The sequence below is a fragment of the Staurois parvus genome, unplaced genomic scaffold (assembly GCF_062004578.1).
Source record: "Staurois parvus isolate SC_StPar_1 unplaced genomic scaffold, SC_StPar_1.0 ptg001328l, whole genome shotgun sequence".
In the NCBI taxonomy this organism is placed as follows: Eukaryota; Metazoa; Chordata; class Amphibia; order Anura; family Ranidae; genus Staurois; species Staurois parvus.
In genome coordinates this window covers 6,794,766-6,809,113 of record NW_028319124.1, presented here as the reverse complement: position 1 = coordinate 6,809,113, position 14,348 = coordinate 6,794,766, and the positions used below count along the sequence as shown (strand labels likewise).

The 14,348-nt window shown below is 40.8% G+C and overlaps 1 protein-coding gene across 5 annotated transcripts in view; it reads left to right on the top strand.

Annotated features, from left to right (window-relative positions):
- Positions 1–996: 996 nt before the first annotated feature.
- Positions 997–14,348, top strand: part of CD74 (CD74 molecule) — a 30,457-nt gene continuing 17,105 nt past the window's right edge. For 3 of the 5 annotated variants that reach the window (XM_089661325.1, XM_089661328.1, XM_089661326.1), the window contains exons 1-2: positions 997–1,228; positions 12,684–12,865. In XM_089661325.1, the coding sequence (XP_089517451.1) occupies positions 1,158–1,228; positions 12,684–12,865 (253 nt within the window). In that variant the 5' untranslated portion in view covers positions 997–1,157. The remainder of the gene's footprint in view (positions 1,229–12,683; positions 12,866–14,348) is intronic. The other 2 variants (XM_089661327.1, XM_089661329.1) reach the window with 2 other exon arrangements.

The window sequence follows — 14,348 nt, the reverse complement described above, 5'->3', positions numbered from 1 at the left end:
ATCTATGGGGCATTGCCAAGAGAAAGATGAGAGACATGAGACCGAACAATGCAGAAGAGCTGAAGGCCGCTATTGAAGCATCCTGGTCTTTCATAACACCTCAGCAGTGCCACAGGCTGATAGCTTCCATGCCATGCTGCATGGAGGCAGTAATTGCTGCAAAAGGGGCCCAAACCAAGTACTAAGTACATATGCATGCTTATACTTTTCAGAGGTCCGATATTGTTCTATGTACAATCCTTGTTTTATTGATTGCATGTAATATTCTAATTTTCTGAGATTGTGGATTTGGGGTTTTCATGAGCTGTAAGCCATAATCATCACAATTATGACAAATCACAGCTTGAACTATCATGCTTTGCATGTAATGAGTCTATTCCATGTATTAGTTTTACCTTTTACGTTGCATTACTGAAATAAATTAACTTTTGCACAATATTCAAATTTTTTGAGTTTCACCTGTATATTTAAAAAAAAAAAAAAAAAAAGGGCAAACTCGATAGACCAAATCGGTCTTTTATCTGCCATGACTTTTCTATGTTTTCTAAATAAAGCGAATGCAGAAGGCTAGTGTGAATGTAACCTAACCCTTCCTCACTGTCCAAAGCCAAAAAAATAAATGTTTAGTTGGATATAAACTTTAAATAAAACAGAAAATAATAAATATAGTAGCAATACATTTACATTGACTTCAAATATGTAAATGTTTTTGCCACATTTTTAAAGTACCTTAGATTGTACTCCCCTTGAGGGTTAAGGACTGATGTGAATGTACAATATATATGTAAAGTGCTGCGTAAATTTACTGCGCTATATAAGTACCTGAAATAAATAAATAGAAAAAGTACTGATAGACTAACTTCATGAATTCATTATACGCATTGGTGCAGCAACCACACACAAGACTCGTCTACCTGACTACAAGTGATGCAGTGCAGCAGCCAATAGGATAGCTAGATTCCTCCTAGACAAGCGAAGTTCTGCCCAGCATTATTCGGGTATTTCCAGGACGTGAGTTGGATAAAAATATCACTTTCACTTCTCAATGTTTTTTCTCTAGTCCTTATTGCAGCTGCAAGCCAGTCCAGCGCAGCATTTGGCTTTGATCTCAGCAGCAAGAGTCCAGAGAGAAGAGTGTGCAGACTACCTATCAGAAGATGGAAGATGAGAGCCAGAACCTGGTCCAGAATGAGGAGACCGTGGTGGAAACTGGCCAGAGACAATCACGGTACAGATCTTCAACACCTGTCAACCTGCACTTTCTGCTTTTGCCTGCTATTGCATTTCAGTAATACCTAAATAATCGTGAATAGTTCATGAAAACCGTACAAATCTATGGGGTAAGGTACAATACGCCACCCGGGGACCTTCCCAGAGCTCAAGCCTACAGTACGCTTAAGCTGGGAACACACAGATTGAAATTCGGCCAGTTCAGCAGGGACCAGTCTGAGTGCACATCCCTGTTCGGTAGATGGACTACTGTTGAACGGGACTGTTGAAAAAATTTAATTCGATCAGCTGCAACACTGCCCAGTGTATTCCGGCAGCAGAGGTCAGAATACAATAGCACAGTGGGCTGGATTCCTCCATCAGCCTTGCTTTTGTGGATGGGAGAATCCAATTTTTTTTTGGTTCGTTCAGCCCACGAGCTGAATAACAAAAAAAAAAAAGTATACCCAGCTTTATAAAAAAAAAATCACTTATCTGAAAAGGGAAATGCTAAACGCCTATTAATAGTCGTTGGTGGCCTGATCTGTCCATGTATGCCGAGATCTAATAGACACAGCAAAAAATGGAAAGAGCAAGAAATGTAGGAAAAAGGTATTCAAAAACTTTTCAATCAAAGAGAAAAAGAAATTGCATTTGACAAATCAAACTAAACAATCTTGTGTATCTGTTTGTTGGTTAGTCACAAATATCATAAATAAGCAGTTCAGGAAAAGTAGCTCACTCTTTTGGTGATGACATATATTAGACGGCAATAATAAGGCATCTTTAAACTGGAAAGATTTGTGTCTAATACTCTTTTTTTTTCTTCTTTCCTGTGCCTCTCTGTTTCTTTCTGTCTGTCCATTTCTGTATCTCCCTCCCTCTGTCTGTCTCTGCTTACTTCTCTCTCTCCTTCTCTATCTCTATGTACTTCTCTCCCTGTCTCTGCGTACCTCTCACCCCCTTTTTCACGACACAACCTCTCTCTCTCTTCCCATCTTTCTCTGCATACTTCTCTCTGTCTCTGTGTACCTCTTTCTCTCTGTTTTTTCTGTCTTTCTGTACCTCTCTCTCTCTGTTTACTTCTCTGTCTTCTTCTCTGTCTTTGCATGTCTCTCTTTTTCTGTATACCTCAGTCTGTCGGACAGCCTCTGCATACCTCTCTTTCTCTTTTTCTCTATCTCTGAGTGTATCTCTCTTTCTGTCTTTCTCTGTATACCTCTCTTGCTTTCTGCATCTCTCTCTCTGTACCTCTTTCTGTACCCCTCTCTCTATCTCTGTACCCTTCTACCCTTACCTCTTTCGGTACCCCTCTCCCCATACTTCTTTCTCTCTCTCTCTGTACTTCGTTCTCTCACTCTGTACCTCTCTCTTTCTGTACCTTTCTCTCTGTACCTCTCTCCCCGTACTTTTCTCTCTCTCTATGTTTCTCTCTCCACCCCTCTCTCTGTCTCTGTACCCCTCTCCCTGTGCTTCTTTCTCTCTCTCGGTACCCCTCTCCCCGTACTTCTTTCTCTTTCTGTACTTCGTTCTCTCGCTCCGTACCTCTCTCTTTCTGTACCTTTCTCTCTGTACCTCTCTCCCCGTACTTCTCTCTCTCTCTCTGTACCCTTCTCTCTGTCTCTGTACCCCTTTGCCCGTACTCTTTCTCTCTGTACCTCTCTCTCTGTACCCTTCTCTCTGTACCCCTCTCTCTGTCTCCGTACCTCTCTCCCCGTACTCTCTCTCAGTACCTCTCTCTCTCTGTACCCCTCTCTTTCTCTCTGTACCCCTCTCTTTCTGTACCTCTTTCTCTCTCTGTACCCCTCTGTCTCTGTACCCCTCTCCCCATACTCTCTCTGTACCCCTCTCTCTGCATCTCTCTCTCTCTCTGTGTACTCCTCTCTCTGCACCTCTCCCTCTCTGTACCTCTCTTTGTTATTATGGCTGTCTCTTCGTACCACTCTGTTTGAGTTTCCCGTTCTGTTTCTGCATACTTTTTTCTCTCTGTCTCTACATACCACATGCTCTCTTTTTCTCTGTCTGTCCCTGAACTCCTCTCTCTTCCTCTCTGTTTGTCTCCAGTTTTTCCTCTGTTTGCTTCCATTTCTGTGTTTCCTTTCCCTCTCTTTCTATCTTTGCACACTGCGACTCTTATGTATTTGGAGAATAAAAAACTCAAAACAAGTGTACTTATAGAAATTGGCACATTTTTCTTCCTGAACCCATCTTTATTACCCCCCTCCTTCCCAACCTTCCCTATGTCTATAGCCATCCATACATGGATCGAAATGTGGCTGGTTTAGCAGAGACCAGCTGAATCTCAATCCAGGTATAAGCGGTTTGGTTGTACATAAGTGGATACCAGTTGACTTCTGTAAACCACCCTGTTTGGTGTTCCTTGCTCGATCAGCACCGCAGGCAATAGCCAGGAGCTCTAATCAGTGTGTTCTGGTGTCCAGGAAGCCTCCCCACTGTCAGAATACAATAGTTCAGCGGGAGGATTCCTCATCCACATTGGACATATGGATGGGGGAATCAAGTCATTTTGTTTGCATTCAATCTGCTGGTTGAACGGGAAAAAAATTACTAGTCTATGAGCTGCTTTTGTCTCTCCTTTCAAACTGATCAGTCTTTACATTTTACACTTTCAGGTAATCATTTGCTTGTCACTCACACACACACATAAAAATACATGTTAGACCTCATTAAAAGTAATTGTGAGAAAAAAGTTTTATGGCCAGTTTAAGAACAGGAAAAATCTCTGGATTGGCCATTTGTAGTGGTAAAAGCTAACCATACACAGATTATTGTTTCAGCCTGATGGACAAATCTCCCACAATGGTTATTGTATCCTGACATCCAGTACTAGCAGTTGGTTGGATACAGTGGGCAATCCTATGTTTGGCTCCTTTTATTTTTCAGTTGCAAAAGGGCCTTCCAGGTACTGAATTTCGTTCGGTTGCTCAGGAACTGTATGAAATTTACATAGTGTATGGTAAGCTTTAGTTTAGAGTGAGGTGATACTGTTGTTTTTAGTGCCACGTTTGACAATTGTAGTTTTCACTTTATTAATTACCGAGTTTTGCCTGAAATTCTATAAAAAATAAAGGTTGAAAAAAGAAAAACAAAAAATTATCAGCAGAAAAACAAACTACTTTTCAGTTCCTTAAACGTCCGCAAAGCACAGATTCTGAAATGCTTTTCCCCAGCAACTGGTGACATCAAGCAGTTCTAGAAATTTCATTTGGCAGCTGAAGAAAGCAGTCAGTAAAGTTTAACACGCAGTTTCCCTGGAATTTTTCATAGGAGCCATGCTCAACCAGGGTTCAATGAAACTCCAAGGCTCCTACAGAAGTTGCTAGGGTTTCCCTGAGTTGTGACCTCTTATCTGATGGGGCATAGTTCCAGGTTCAAAGCCACTTAACAGAGCCAGAGGCATAACCCAATGTACGTTATAGCTGTCTGTAATGGGGGTGTTCTTCCCACTGACCTCTGATGAATTAACTTTCTTGCACTGAAACCAACCAAAATGGATTTCCCATTTGGAGGTATGGGTAACAGTTTGTTACCCTCATAAAAGTGATTGCAAAGGATTCAATTTTATTTTTTAAAAATAACAAACATGTTATACTTACCTTCTTTGTGCAATGGTTTTGCATAGAGCAGCCCTGATCCTGCTTTTCTAGGGTCCCCAGCTGGCACGCCTGGCTCCTCCACACTGCTGAGTGCCCCCATAACAAGCTGCTGGCATTGGGGGCACTAATGCGGGATCACTCCTGCACTGGCTTTGTGTGTCCATAGACACACAGAGTATTGCTCGGCCCTGCTCCCTCTCCACTGGTTGTAATTGACAGCAGCAGGAGCCAATGGAGGGAGCCAATAGAGGGAGAGAGCCTCTGCCCAGCGTTGGACCCAGATCAGGCTCGGGTAAGTATAAGGGGTGCAGGGGGAGCTGCATACAGAATGTTAATTTACATTAATGCATAGAAGGCATTAAGATAAAAACTTTCTGCCTTTAGAACTACTTTGGGTCTTCATAGCTTTCTACCAAATGGGCGAAAGCTGCTGCCAAGCCAAGTGAACAATCTATAAAGCTTGTGTGCGCTGCCAGCCCGAACCACCATAGAGCATGGGAGATATTGCAGGGATCATTCTTCAGTCGTATGGTACCATGAGTACATGAGGGTGGCCAATTATGAAGGTACCATCCTACTATCATTAGACATATCCCTACTGGGTGCTCTATAAAATTCTTTATATGTTGATATCATTGGAGTAAGGAAAAGGGGTGAGGGTGGGCAAGGAGGTTCAGCTCCAGTGCCATCTCAGATGGGACAATAGCATTTAAATAAGGATTTCCGAACAGTCCAGTCCATCTTTGCCCCTTGAAATAGTTTTCAGAAACTATAGATAGCTTTGGACCCTATAGTTACACAAGCAGTTATTACACTTTTATATATACTGATATCTGTAAATAGAGTCTTGCAATCAGTTTTTGGTTTCCCTAAATTCTTGGATATGCTTTACCCCTCTTTAGTACTGTATATGTTTTTAGGTACCTATAACAAAAGGGTTACAAAATAGATAAATATTAAATATTGGATGAAGCGCTCTGCTATAATAGTGCTATACACAAAACCAAAATATTATACAAATATATATAAAACAAAAAACGAAATTGACTAGTGCTTAATAAATATTATGTGTAAACACAATAAAAATATATAATTTATATAAAACCAGTCTGCCCCCAAGTGGCTAAAAACTGGTTAAACGTGCACACACGACTTAAATAAAAGTGACCAAGTGCTTACTTACATACATAGTGTCTTTATAAATATAATAAAAAAAATTACAGTGAATAATCTCAAAAAGTGCCAAGTGTTAAAATGCAATCAATATACATCTAATATCATCATGTGCAAAATCATGCTATCACTCTTCTGTGAGAATTAAGATATAAATAGGTGCTTCTTCATCAAAATTGTGCTCAGACCAAGGTGTCACTCCAATGCATCAATCCTAAATATCCAGAGTGCCTCCTCACCTCCAACATTCGATAGCATGATTTTGCACATGATGATATTAGATGTATATTGATTGCATTTTAACACTTGGCACTTTTTGAGATTATTCACTGTGATTTTTTTATTATATTTACTAGGACACTATGTATGTAAGTAAGCACTTGGTCACTTTTATTTAAGTCGTGTGTGCACGTTTAACCAGTTTTTAGCCACTTGGGGGCAGACTGGTTTTATATAAATTTTATATTTTTATTGTGTTTACACATATAATATTTATTAAGCACTAGTCACTTTCGTTTTTTTTTGTTTTTTATATATTTGTATAATATTTTGGTTTTGTGTATGCCACTATTATAGCAGAGCGCTTCATCCAATATTTAATATTTATTCTGTGTGTCCCATGGTATAGGGTGTAGATGATAGCAGCTAGCTATTTTTAGGCAGTCTGTGGAGCGCAGGAGGATACTTATACTGTCTACAAAATAAATAACCCATTAAGACTTGGGGCAAAAAAAAATGTTATTAGTCTGTTTCCTGTGCTAGTCGAATATTTTTCATTGATTTAAAATGGAAAATACTGCATTTGGCCACTGAATTGAATTTCCTATAAAATATACCTAGTTGTATTTTCCATTATAAATCAATGAAAACCATTTGACCATCACAAGAAATAGCCTAATAACATCCATTTTTGTGCCCCATTTACACAATGAAGGTACATGCACTTTCACTTGGTAAATTACCATTCAAATGTTTTGAAAATAGATCCATTGGTGGCCTTATAGCACTTGGATTGGGCAGCAGAGTTCTAAATAGTAAACCTTTGCTGTCCATGCACAGCCCTTTTCACACAAAGTCAACCACTTTTTATCGCCAATCTCAGAAAACATCCAAGTGGATCGAGGGAACCTACAAGCAAGATCTTTTGTCAAAACATGAATAATTGGTGATTGTTTGTGTTCATGTATTTGTTTGCTTTATTCAAAGGCTGGTTGAAAATGATTTTACTATTGTCTGAAAACGCCTTGCGTGTGTCCAGCATTGGTGGAATATTTAGCCTCCATAGCTGTCCATAGGCTGTTATGAGGCCTGGGGGTGCAGAGGGGCTTAAAGCATTTGTTATTCTGGGACTTGGCAAACAGATCAACAAATGCAGCTTCATACAACCTCTGTTTTGAGACCAGGACACACTTTGTTACGCTAAAGCTCATCAAGCACCATTGAGAAATGCCTAAAAAAGTGTATAGGAACAGACACCCTTTACATTGCTGCCATTATGTCTCAGAACACAAAGATACTGTTTCAGGAACAAACATCTATCTGCAAGGAGTGTAATATCAGAAGCGTGGAATGTAACGACGCTGTAACATGATAAAATGTAAGCTTACATCTTGATAATTTCAAGGGGGTTGAAAAAAATCAGTACATCTGTGCAATACAAGCGCACGTTTTACCTTTTTAAAAATGACAGTACAGACAAATACCTGCTGATCTGCCAACAATCCAGTGAGCCCCTAGCTTCCTGTTAAAGCCAACCATGCGGTCTACATTTCACTAAAATCCAAAGTGGTGTTGTCAGCCATGCCAGAGTTTTCCCCTGCTGGCCATTGGCTGCTCCTGCTCTCAATCATTGCCAGTAAACCCATGAAGGGAGAGGGGGGTGGTGGGGCCAAGCCATGCTCCGTGTGAATAGACAATGTCCATTCACAGGAGCATGGCTCGGGAGCGAGCCTTCTTGCGTGCCCTCATAGCAAGAGGCTTGCTATTGGGGGAACTCGGCAGGGGGGGGGGGAAAGAGGAGCCAGGACCACCTGCAGGGGACCCAAAAAAAAAAGAGGATCGGGACTGCTCTGTGCAAAACCATTGCACAGAGCAGGTAAGTATAACATGCTTGAGTGTCTGACAAATCATCAGGTTATTCTCTGTACTTGCAATGTTTAAAGGGATAAAACACGGGGAAATGTGCATGTATTGCAGAGTGTTTTTTTCCTATTTATTTCAAGTGCTTTTTTTCTTATTTATTTTTTTTGGTTTGTTTTGCCCAGACATACACTTTAAATGGTGTGTATACTAGGCAAGCATATTTTACCTGGTGTAACACTGCCTCAAGTAAATACCCATCCTTGTAGCTCTGATGTCCTTCTGTTTTATTTTTACCGGATAGCGACCATACCTAGACAGCTGTGAGTCCAGCTGAACTGTAATACCACTTCCAAGTGGTCCCGGGCATGGTACAGAGCAGTCATAGTACACAAATGATCTGGACTTGCTCAGGCACAGTTCATACACCTAATATGAGTAATCCCTAGAATATCTCTGAAGACCTTTTGTATGTTCGAGGTGCATGGATTCTGCTAAATACTGAGATGCTGGGGTATTGCTCAGGGTGATTTGAAGTGTTTTTAGGGTAAGGGTGGGGGATATATTTTCATGTTTATATATTAAGAATATTATAATAGGTGAGAATTATTTTCTAGAAAAAAATAAATTACATGATTTTTCTAAAAAAAAAAAAAAAAAAAAAAAAAAAGGGGGGGGGGGGGTGTCTATTTGTAAATGTAGATCTGGCAAACTACCCTGTGTACGTATTTAGGTGGCACAAAAACTGTAAACTCTAATGCCAACAATGGTGGAGTGAGAAAAAGTGATTCATGTTTGTGGGAAGGTGGTTGTGGCCATTTATTCGACTGGCAAATCACACATTTAGAACTGCATGATGTCACCAGTTGCTGAGGAGAAGCATTTCGGGATCTGGCGATTTCTACAGTTTATAGCTACACTGCAGGCAAAGATCACATTGCACAATTGCCCCACCGATATCAGACTCGCTATAGCATGCATCTAACTTCTCAACAGAAAACAAACCTAGATGAAAAGCTAATCTTATGTCAGGCACTGAAAAAAATCACATTTGAGATTGCATCTTTAAGTAAAATTGACATACAAGGAACAATCAAATTGTACAATCTCATTAAGATTTACCAAGACTACGTAGCGTGAGGGTTTGATTTGACTTGATCGGTCTACAGTCTACAGTCAGGAATGCCCATGCACTGCAAGTCTTTAAAGCTCTCCAAGACCGCAGTATGAAGCAGTTTTTTTTGTTTCTGTTCTTATAGTGAAAATGTCCATGCATACACAGATAAAAAGACATCATCATTGATATATTTTGTACAAAGTGCTTGGCTGTAAGAATGAAGGCTTGTGACATTCTATCAGTCCACCTGTAGAGTGGAAATCATCATTATCCATGCTTCAAGTGCCATAGGTATAGGAGGGTGCTCAGACATGGCAGCACAGTCCAACCGCCTGCAGGCAAAACTCAGCTGACTGCACTTTAAACAAGGCTTTATATGTCGATGCCTATGGAGTAAGGTGAGCACTAGCCTATCTTAGGGGGGCAAGAGCATTTGGACAAAGATTTTTAAAATTTTCCCATGACCTTTGTCCCTTGGAAAAGGTTGGCAGAAGATGTCTTCTGGTATTCTAGACCAGGGGTTTTCAAACTTTTCAGACAAAGGGACAATTTACGATCCTTTAGAGTTTAGGGGGGCCGGATTGTAGCCAGTGGGGGTAGAAAATGTTCCAGGCCCAGCATTAATGAGAATAAACATAGGCCTCTGGGTTAGTGATCAGTAGGAGGATGAGCAGTGCCCCATCACTGGTATTAGTGGGAGGAATAGTACCCCATCATTGATACTAGTGGGAGGAATAGTGCCCCTTCATTGATACTAGTGGGAGGAATAGTGCCCCATCATTGATACTAGTGGGAGGAATAGTGCCCCTTCATTGATACTAGTGGGAGGAATAGTGCCCCTTCATTGTTACTAGTGGGAGGAATAGTGTTCCTTCATTGATACAAGTGGGAGGAATAGTGCTCCTTCATTGATACAAGTGGGAGGAATAGTGTTCCTTCATTGATACAAGTGGGAGGAATAGTGCTCCTTCATTGATACTAGTGGGATGAATAGTGCCCCTTCATTGATACTAGTGGGAGGAATAGTGCCCCTTCATTGTTACTAGTGGGAGGAATAGTGCCCCTTCATTGATACAAGTGGGAGGAATAGTGTTCCTTCATTGATACAAGTGGGAGGAATAGTGCTCCTTCATTGATACTATTGGCAGGAATAGTGCCCCTTCATTGATACTATTGGCAGGAATAGTGCCCTTTCATTGATACTAGTGGGAGGAATAGTGCCCTTTCATTGATACTAGTGGGAGGAATAGTGCCCCTTCATTGTTACTAGTGGAAGGAATAGTGCCCCTTCATTGATACAAGTGGGAGGAATAGTGTTCCTTCATTGATACAAGTGGGAGGAATAGTGCTCCTTCATTGATACTATTGGCAGGAATAGTGCCCTTTCATTGATACTAGTGGGAGGAATAGTGCCCCTTCATTGATACTAGTGGGAGGAATAGTGCCCCTTCATTGATACTAGTGGGAGGAATAGTGCCCTTTCATTAGTGTCAGTGGCAAGAATTATGCCCCACTGTTGGTGTCAGTGGGAGGAATATTGTCTCGTATCATTTGGAAGGGCCAGATAAACCCTAGGAAAGGGCTGCTTCTGGCCCTCGGACCACAGTTTGGAGAGCACTGCTCTAGACATGAAGTGATCCTCTATTACAGCCAAAAAACAGTTTTTTACAAAATCATTAAGAATGCTTTTTTCACACTTTTGTTGTTGTCACAGGACAAGGAAAACCTTTTAAAGTTCTAAACCTTCCCACTTTATCAAAAAATTTGCCAGTATTGCCATCTGTATGAGAGACTGCCTGAGGGCTTGGGGTCAGTAGGGGGCCCCATGAGATGTGCCTGGTACCTTTCATAGGTTTTTATGGATGTGGTTTGAGTGTGGACGAGGACACAAGGGCCCCATGATTTCCTATTGCCCAGGGGCCCCATGAGTTGTCAGTCCGCCCCTGATCCAGTGGCATTGTGTACTGCAATTGCCAAACAGTCTGAAATATACAGAGTTCTGGTCTGGCCTAAAAGTCCTTTTCTATATGACTGCATGTAGGATTCTATGCCTGCATATTGTTCTCTTTTGGGTATCCTGTGTTCCAGGGTTTATGGGTTTAAATAAGCTGCTAACCTTTCTGAAGCAACTGGTCCTATTTTTTTAGGCTCCACAAAGACATTAGGATCCAGCTCTGAGCTAAAATGTCAGCCCACCCAGCCAATTGGGAGCCCCCAGCTGCCTTCAGGGGGTTAGGGGTGATAAAATACATTTATATTTAATAAAATGTATCAGCAGATATTTAAACTTGTCTGACTGACCAGTGTAGCTGTGATATCAGGCTAGGCAGCCCTTTCACTTGAGTTTGCAGTTTACCTGGTTTGAATGTTCTAGCAACTGTTAAACAGATAATTACATATCTCCATGGAAATCTATAGAATGTGTACTGCATATGTCCTCATGGATTAAGAACTCTTCCTATAATTGAAAACAAAATTATGCAGTGTGCATATACAGGATGGGACATGATCTCATAATTGTGGCTATGATTTCTTTTCTGATTAGAATAATCAATCTATAGTTGACAAGCAATTCGATCAATATGACACACATGGGGAGGAGGATTTCACCCAACAGTTGGGACACAATCGTATTTTACAGTTGTAAATTATTGAGCGCATCTCTGTTTCCACGTTGTAATCTCTTAATATGATCAATAAAAATATGATCTTATTCATGGACAAAGTATCTCAGTGCTGCAAAATGATCAATAGAATTCTGAGCTGGCTGCTCAACTCAATTCTGACCGAAACTGAGTCCAAATAGATCAGAAGGGAAGTTATGGCTATTTGATTGATCAGTTTGATCAATTCACACATCAACCCAAAAAAAAAAAAAAAAAGACTATATCCACCATAACCATAAGGGGGCTAGAGAAAGACATCATACCCCAGTAAATTCTCCAAAGCTTCCCCCATCCTCTGGAACTCTCTAACCCAATTTATCAGACTATCACCTACTCTGCTCACTTTTAGGCGATCTATGAAAACCTATCTCTTCAGGGAAGCCTATCCTGCCCTCAGCTAATGGAATCTTCTACTCCTCCTACCAGTCCATCCCCTACCCTTACTACCTTTTGTACCACTAGCCCCTCCCTCTTAGATTGTAAGCTCCGAGGAGCAGGGCCCTCCTAACCCTCTTGTATTGAACTGTATTGTTGCTGTATTGTCTCCCATTATATTGTAAAGTGCTGAGCAAACTGTTGGCGCTATATAAATCCTGTATAATAATAATAATAAATGTAACTGACCTAAAAGTGCAGTTAAACTTTAAATGCCAATTCATACAGGATGACAATACGTTTACCAGTATTAGATAGCTTTTTCATTGTGGCCTATGGAGGAAAGGCCATGCTTGAATGGTGCCTTGAAGCTTGCTTGCTCGTTGTAGGCTGTAGCTTCTAGCCTGATGCATCGTTCAATCATCTTGATCTTTTTTTTCCCCACAGTACTCTGACCTGCAACAAAAGTACTGCAACGACCATACTGTCCGTCTTTGTAGCTCTCCTCATCGCAGGTCAAGCCGTATCCATCTACTTCATGACCCAGCAGAATTCCACCATTAATCAGCTGTCGGAAACTACAACTGCATTAAAGATGAAGGATATGATCAAAAATCTTCCTGGTTCATGTAAGCGGCAAGCTCTAATACCAACCTTTGCAGCATACAGTACACACATAGTAATCAACAGAGCTGCTATGTTGTTGATGCACATAAGAAATGAAAAGGACTCGGCAACTGCCTGTGTTGCCTATAGCAGCTGACTGCTGAGAATAATATGTTATGTTATAGACAATAAAGACATTTAAAGTGGAACTAAAGCCTCATATCCTTTAGAGCAAAGGAAGCTGCCATCTAAGCCTCTGTTTGCACATATGGTCAGTTTCAACATCAGTCTTTTGATGGCTTGACAGTTCATTTGAGAACACAAGCAACTGTGACAGCTATCAATCATGGCATGCCTTGAATATAAATGTTTTGGGAAACGGTTTCATTTATGAGTTTAGTCCCACTAACAGATGTAGATCACAGATATTGCCTTGTACATTTGTGTTCCTCTTAAAGAACCATTGTATCTGTGGGGAGGATTTACTAAAGGAAAATAAACTGTGTACTGTGATGGTGCATTTGCACTCATTTTCTCCAGAGCTTAGTGAATGTGCTAAAGCTCTGTTGATTTGTATCATCCAATCATGTCCCTGATTGGTACTCTTTACAAAGTGAAGCTTTACCACATTTACTAAGCTCTGGGCAAAATGTGTGATATTGCACTTGCAAAATGCACAGTCTATTTGCCATTTGTAAATCCACCCTAGTATGTGTACATTGTATTAAAATGTTCCATTAGCAGGGTGGATAGTTTACATATGTGATAGCTTATTTCAGTCTTGAAAACTAGGGAACCAACAAAACAAATAGTATACACGCCAATATAGGATTTACAGTATATTGCATATTGGTTAAGCACTAAAGAAAAGATTCCCTTGTTGGCCACTAGATGGAGACTTTACTTCACCAAAGACATGCAGCCAATGAGCAAGTTTCTTTCTGGCTAAATATATATTTCGTGGAAATGGTGTTTTCTGTCCTGTATAAATCACTTTTCCCAATTCATCTTAATTATTTAACACCTGTGATAATTACAAACATGAACATACATAAATTAAATATTTAAATAATTAGCCAAATAATATGTCCATTGACTTTGTAGCGGGGGCGGACTGACCATTTGGGAACTCGGGCACTGCCCGAGGGCCCTGGGTCAGTAGGGGGCCCCATGAGATGCCCCTGGTACCTTTATCATAGGCTTTTTTGGGTGTGAGTGAGGACACGGGCCCCATGATCCCCTATTGCCCGGGGGCCCCATCAGTTGTCAGTCCACCCCTGTCCTTGGTATATATACAGGGCTTTTTTTCTCGGAGAATAGGTGAAGGAACTCTCCCTTTCCAAGTGACCCCTTGTCTTCGCTCCCCACCCACCTCCAAGCTTTGTTCCTTGGTTCCACGCCCTACCCGTCGCCCAGTACCACCCATTTAGAGAATACAGAAACAAGTATCATTTTGTGGTGCTAAATAATTTGTTTAGAATTTGTTAATGACAACAAGAAAAACAG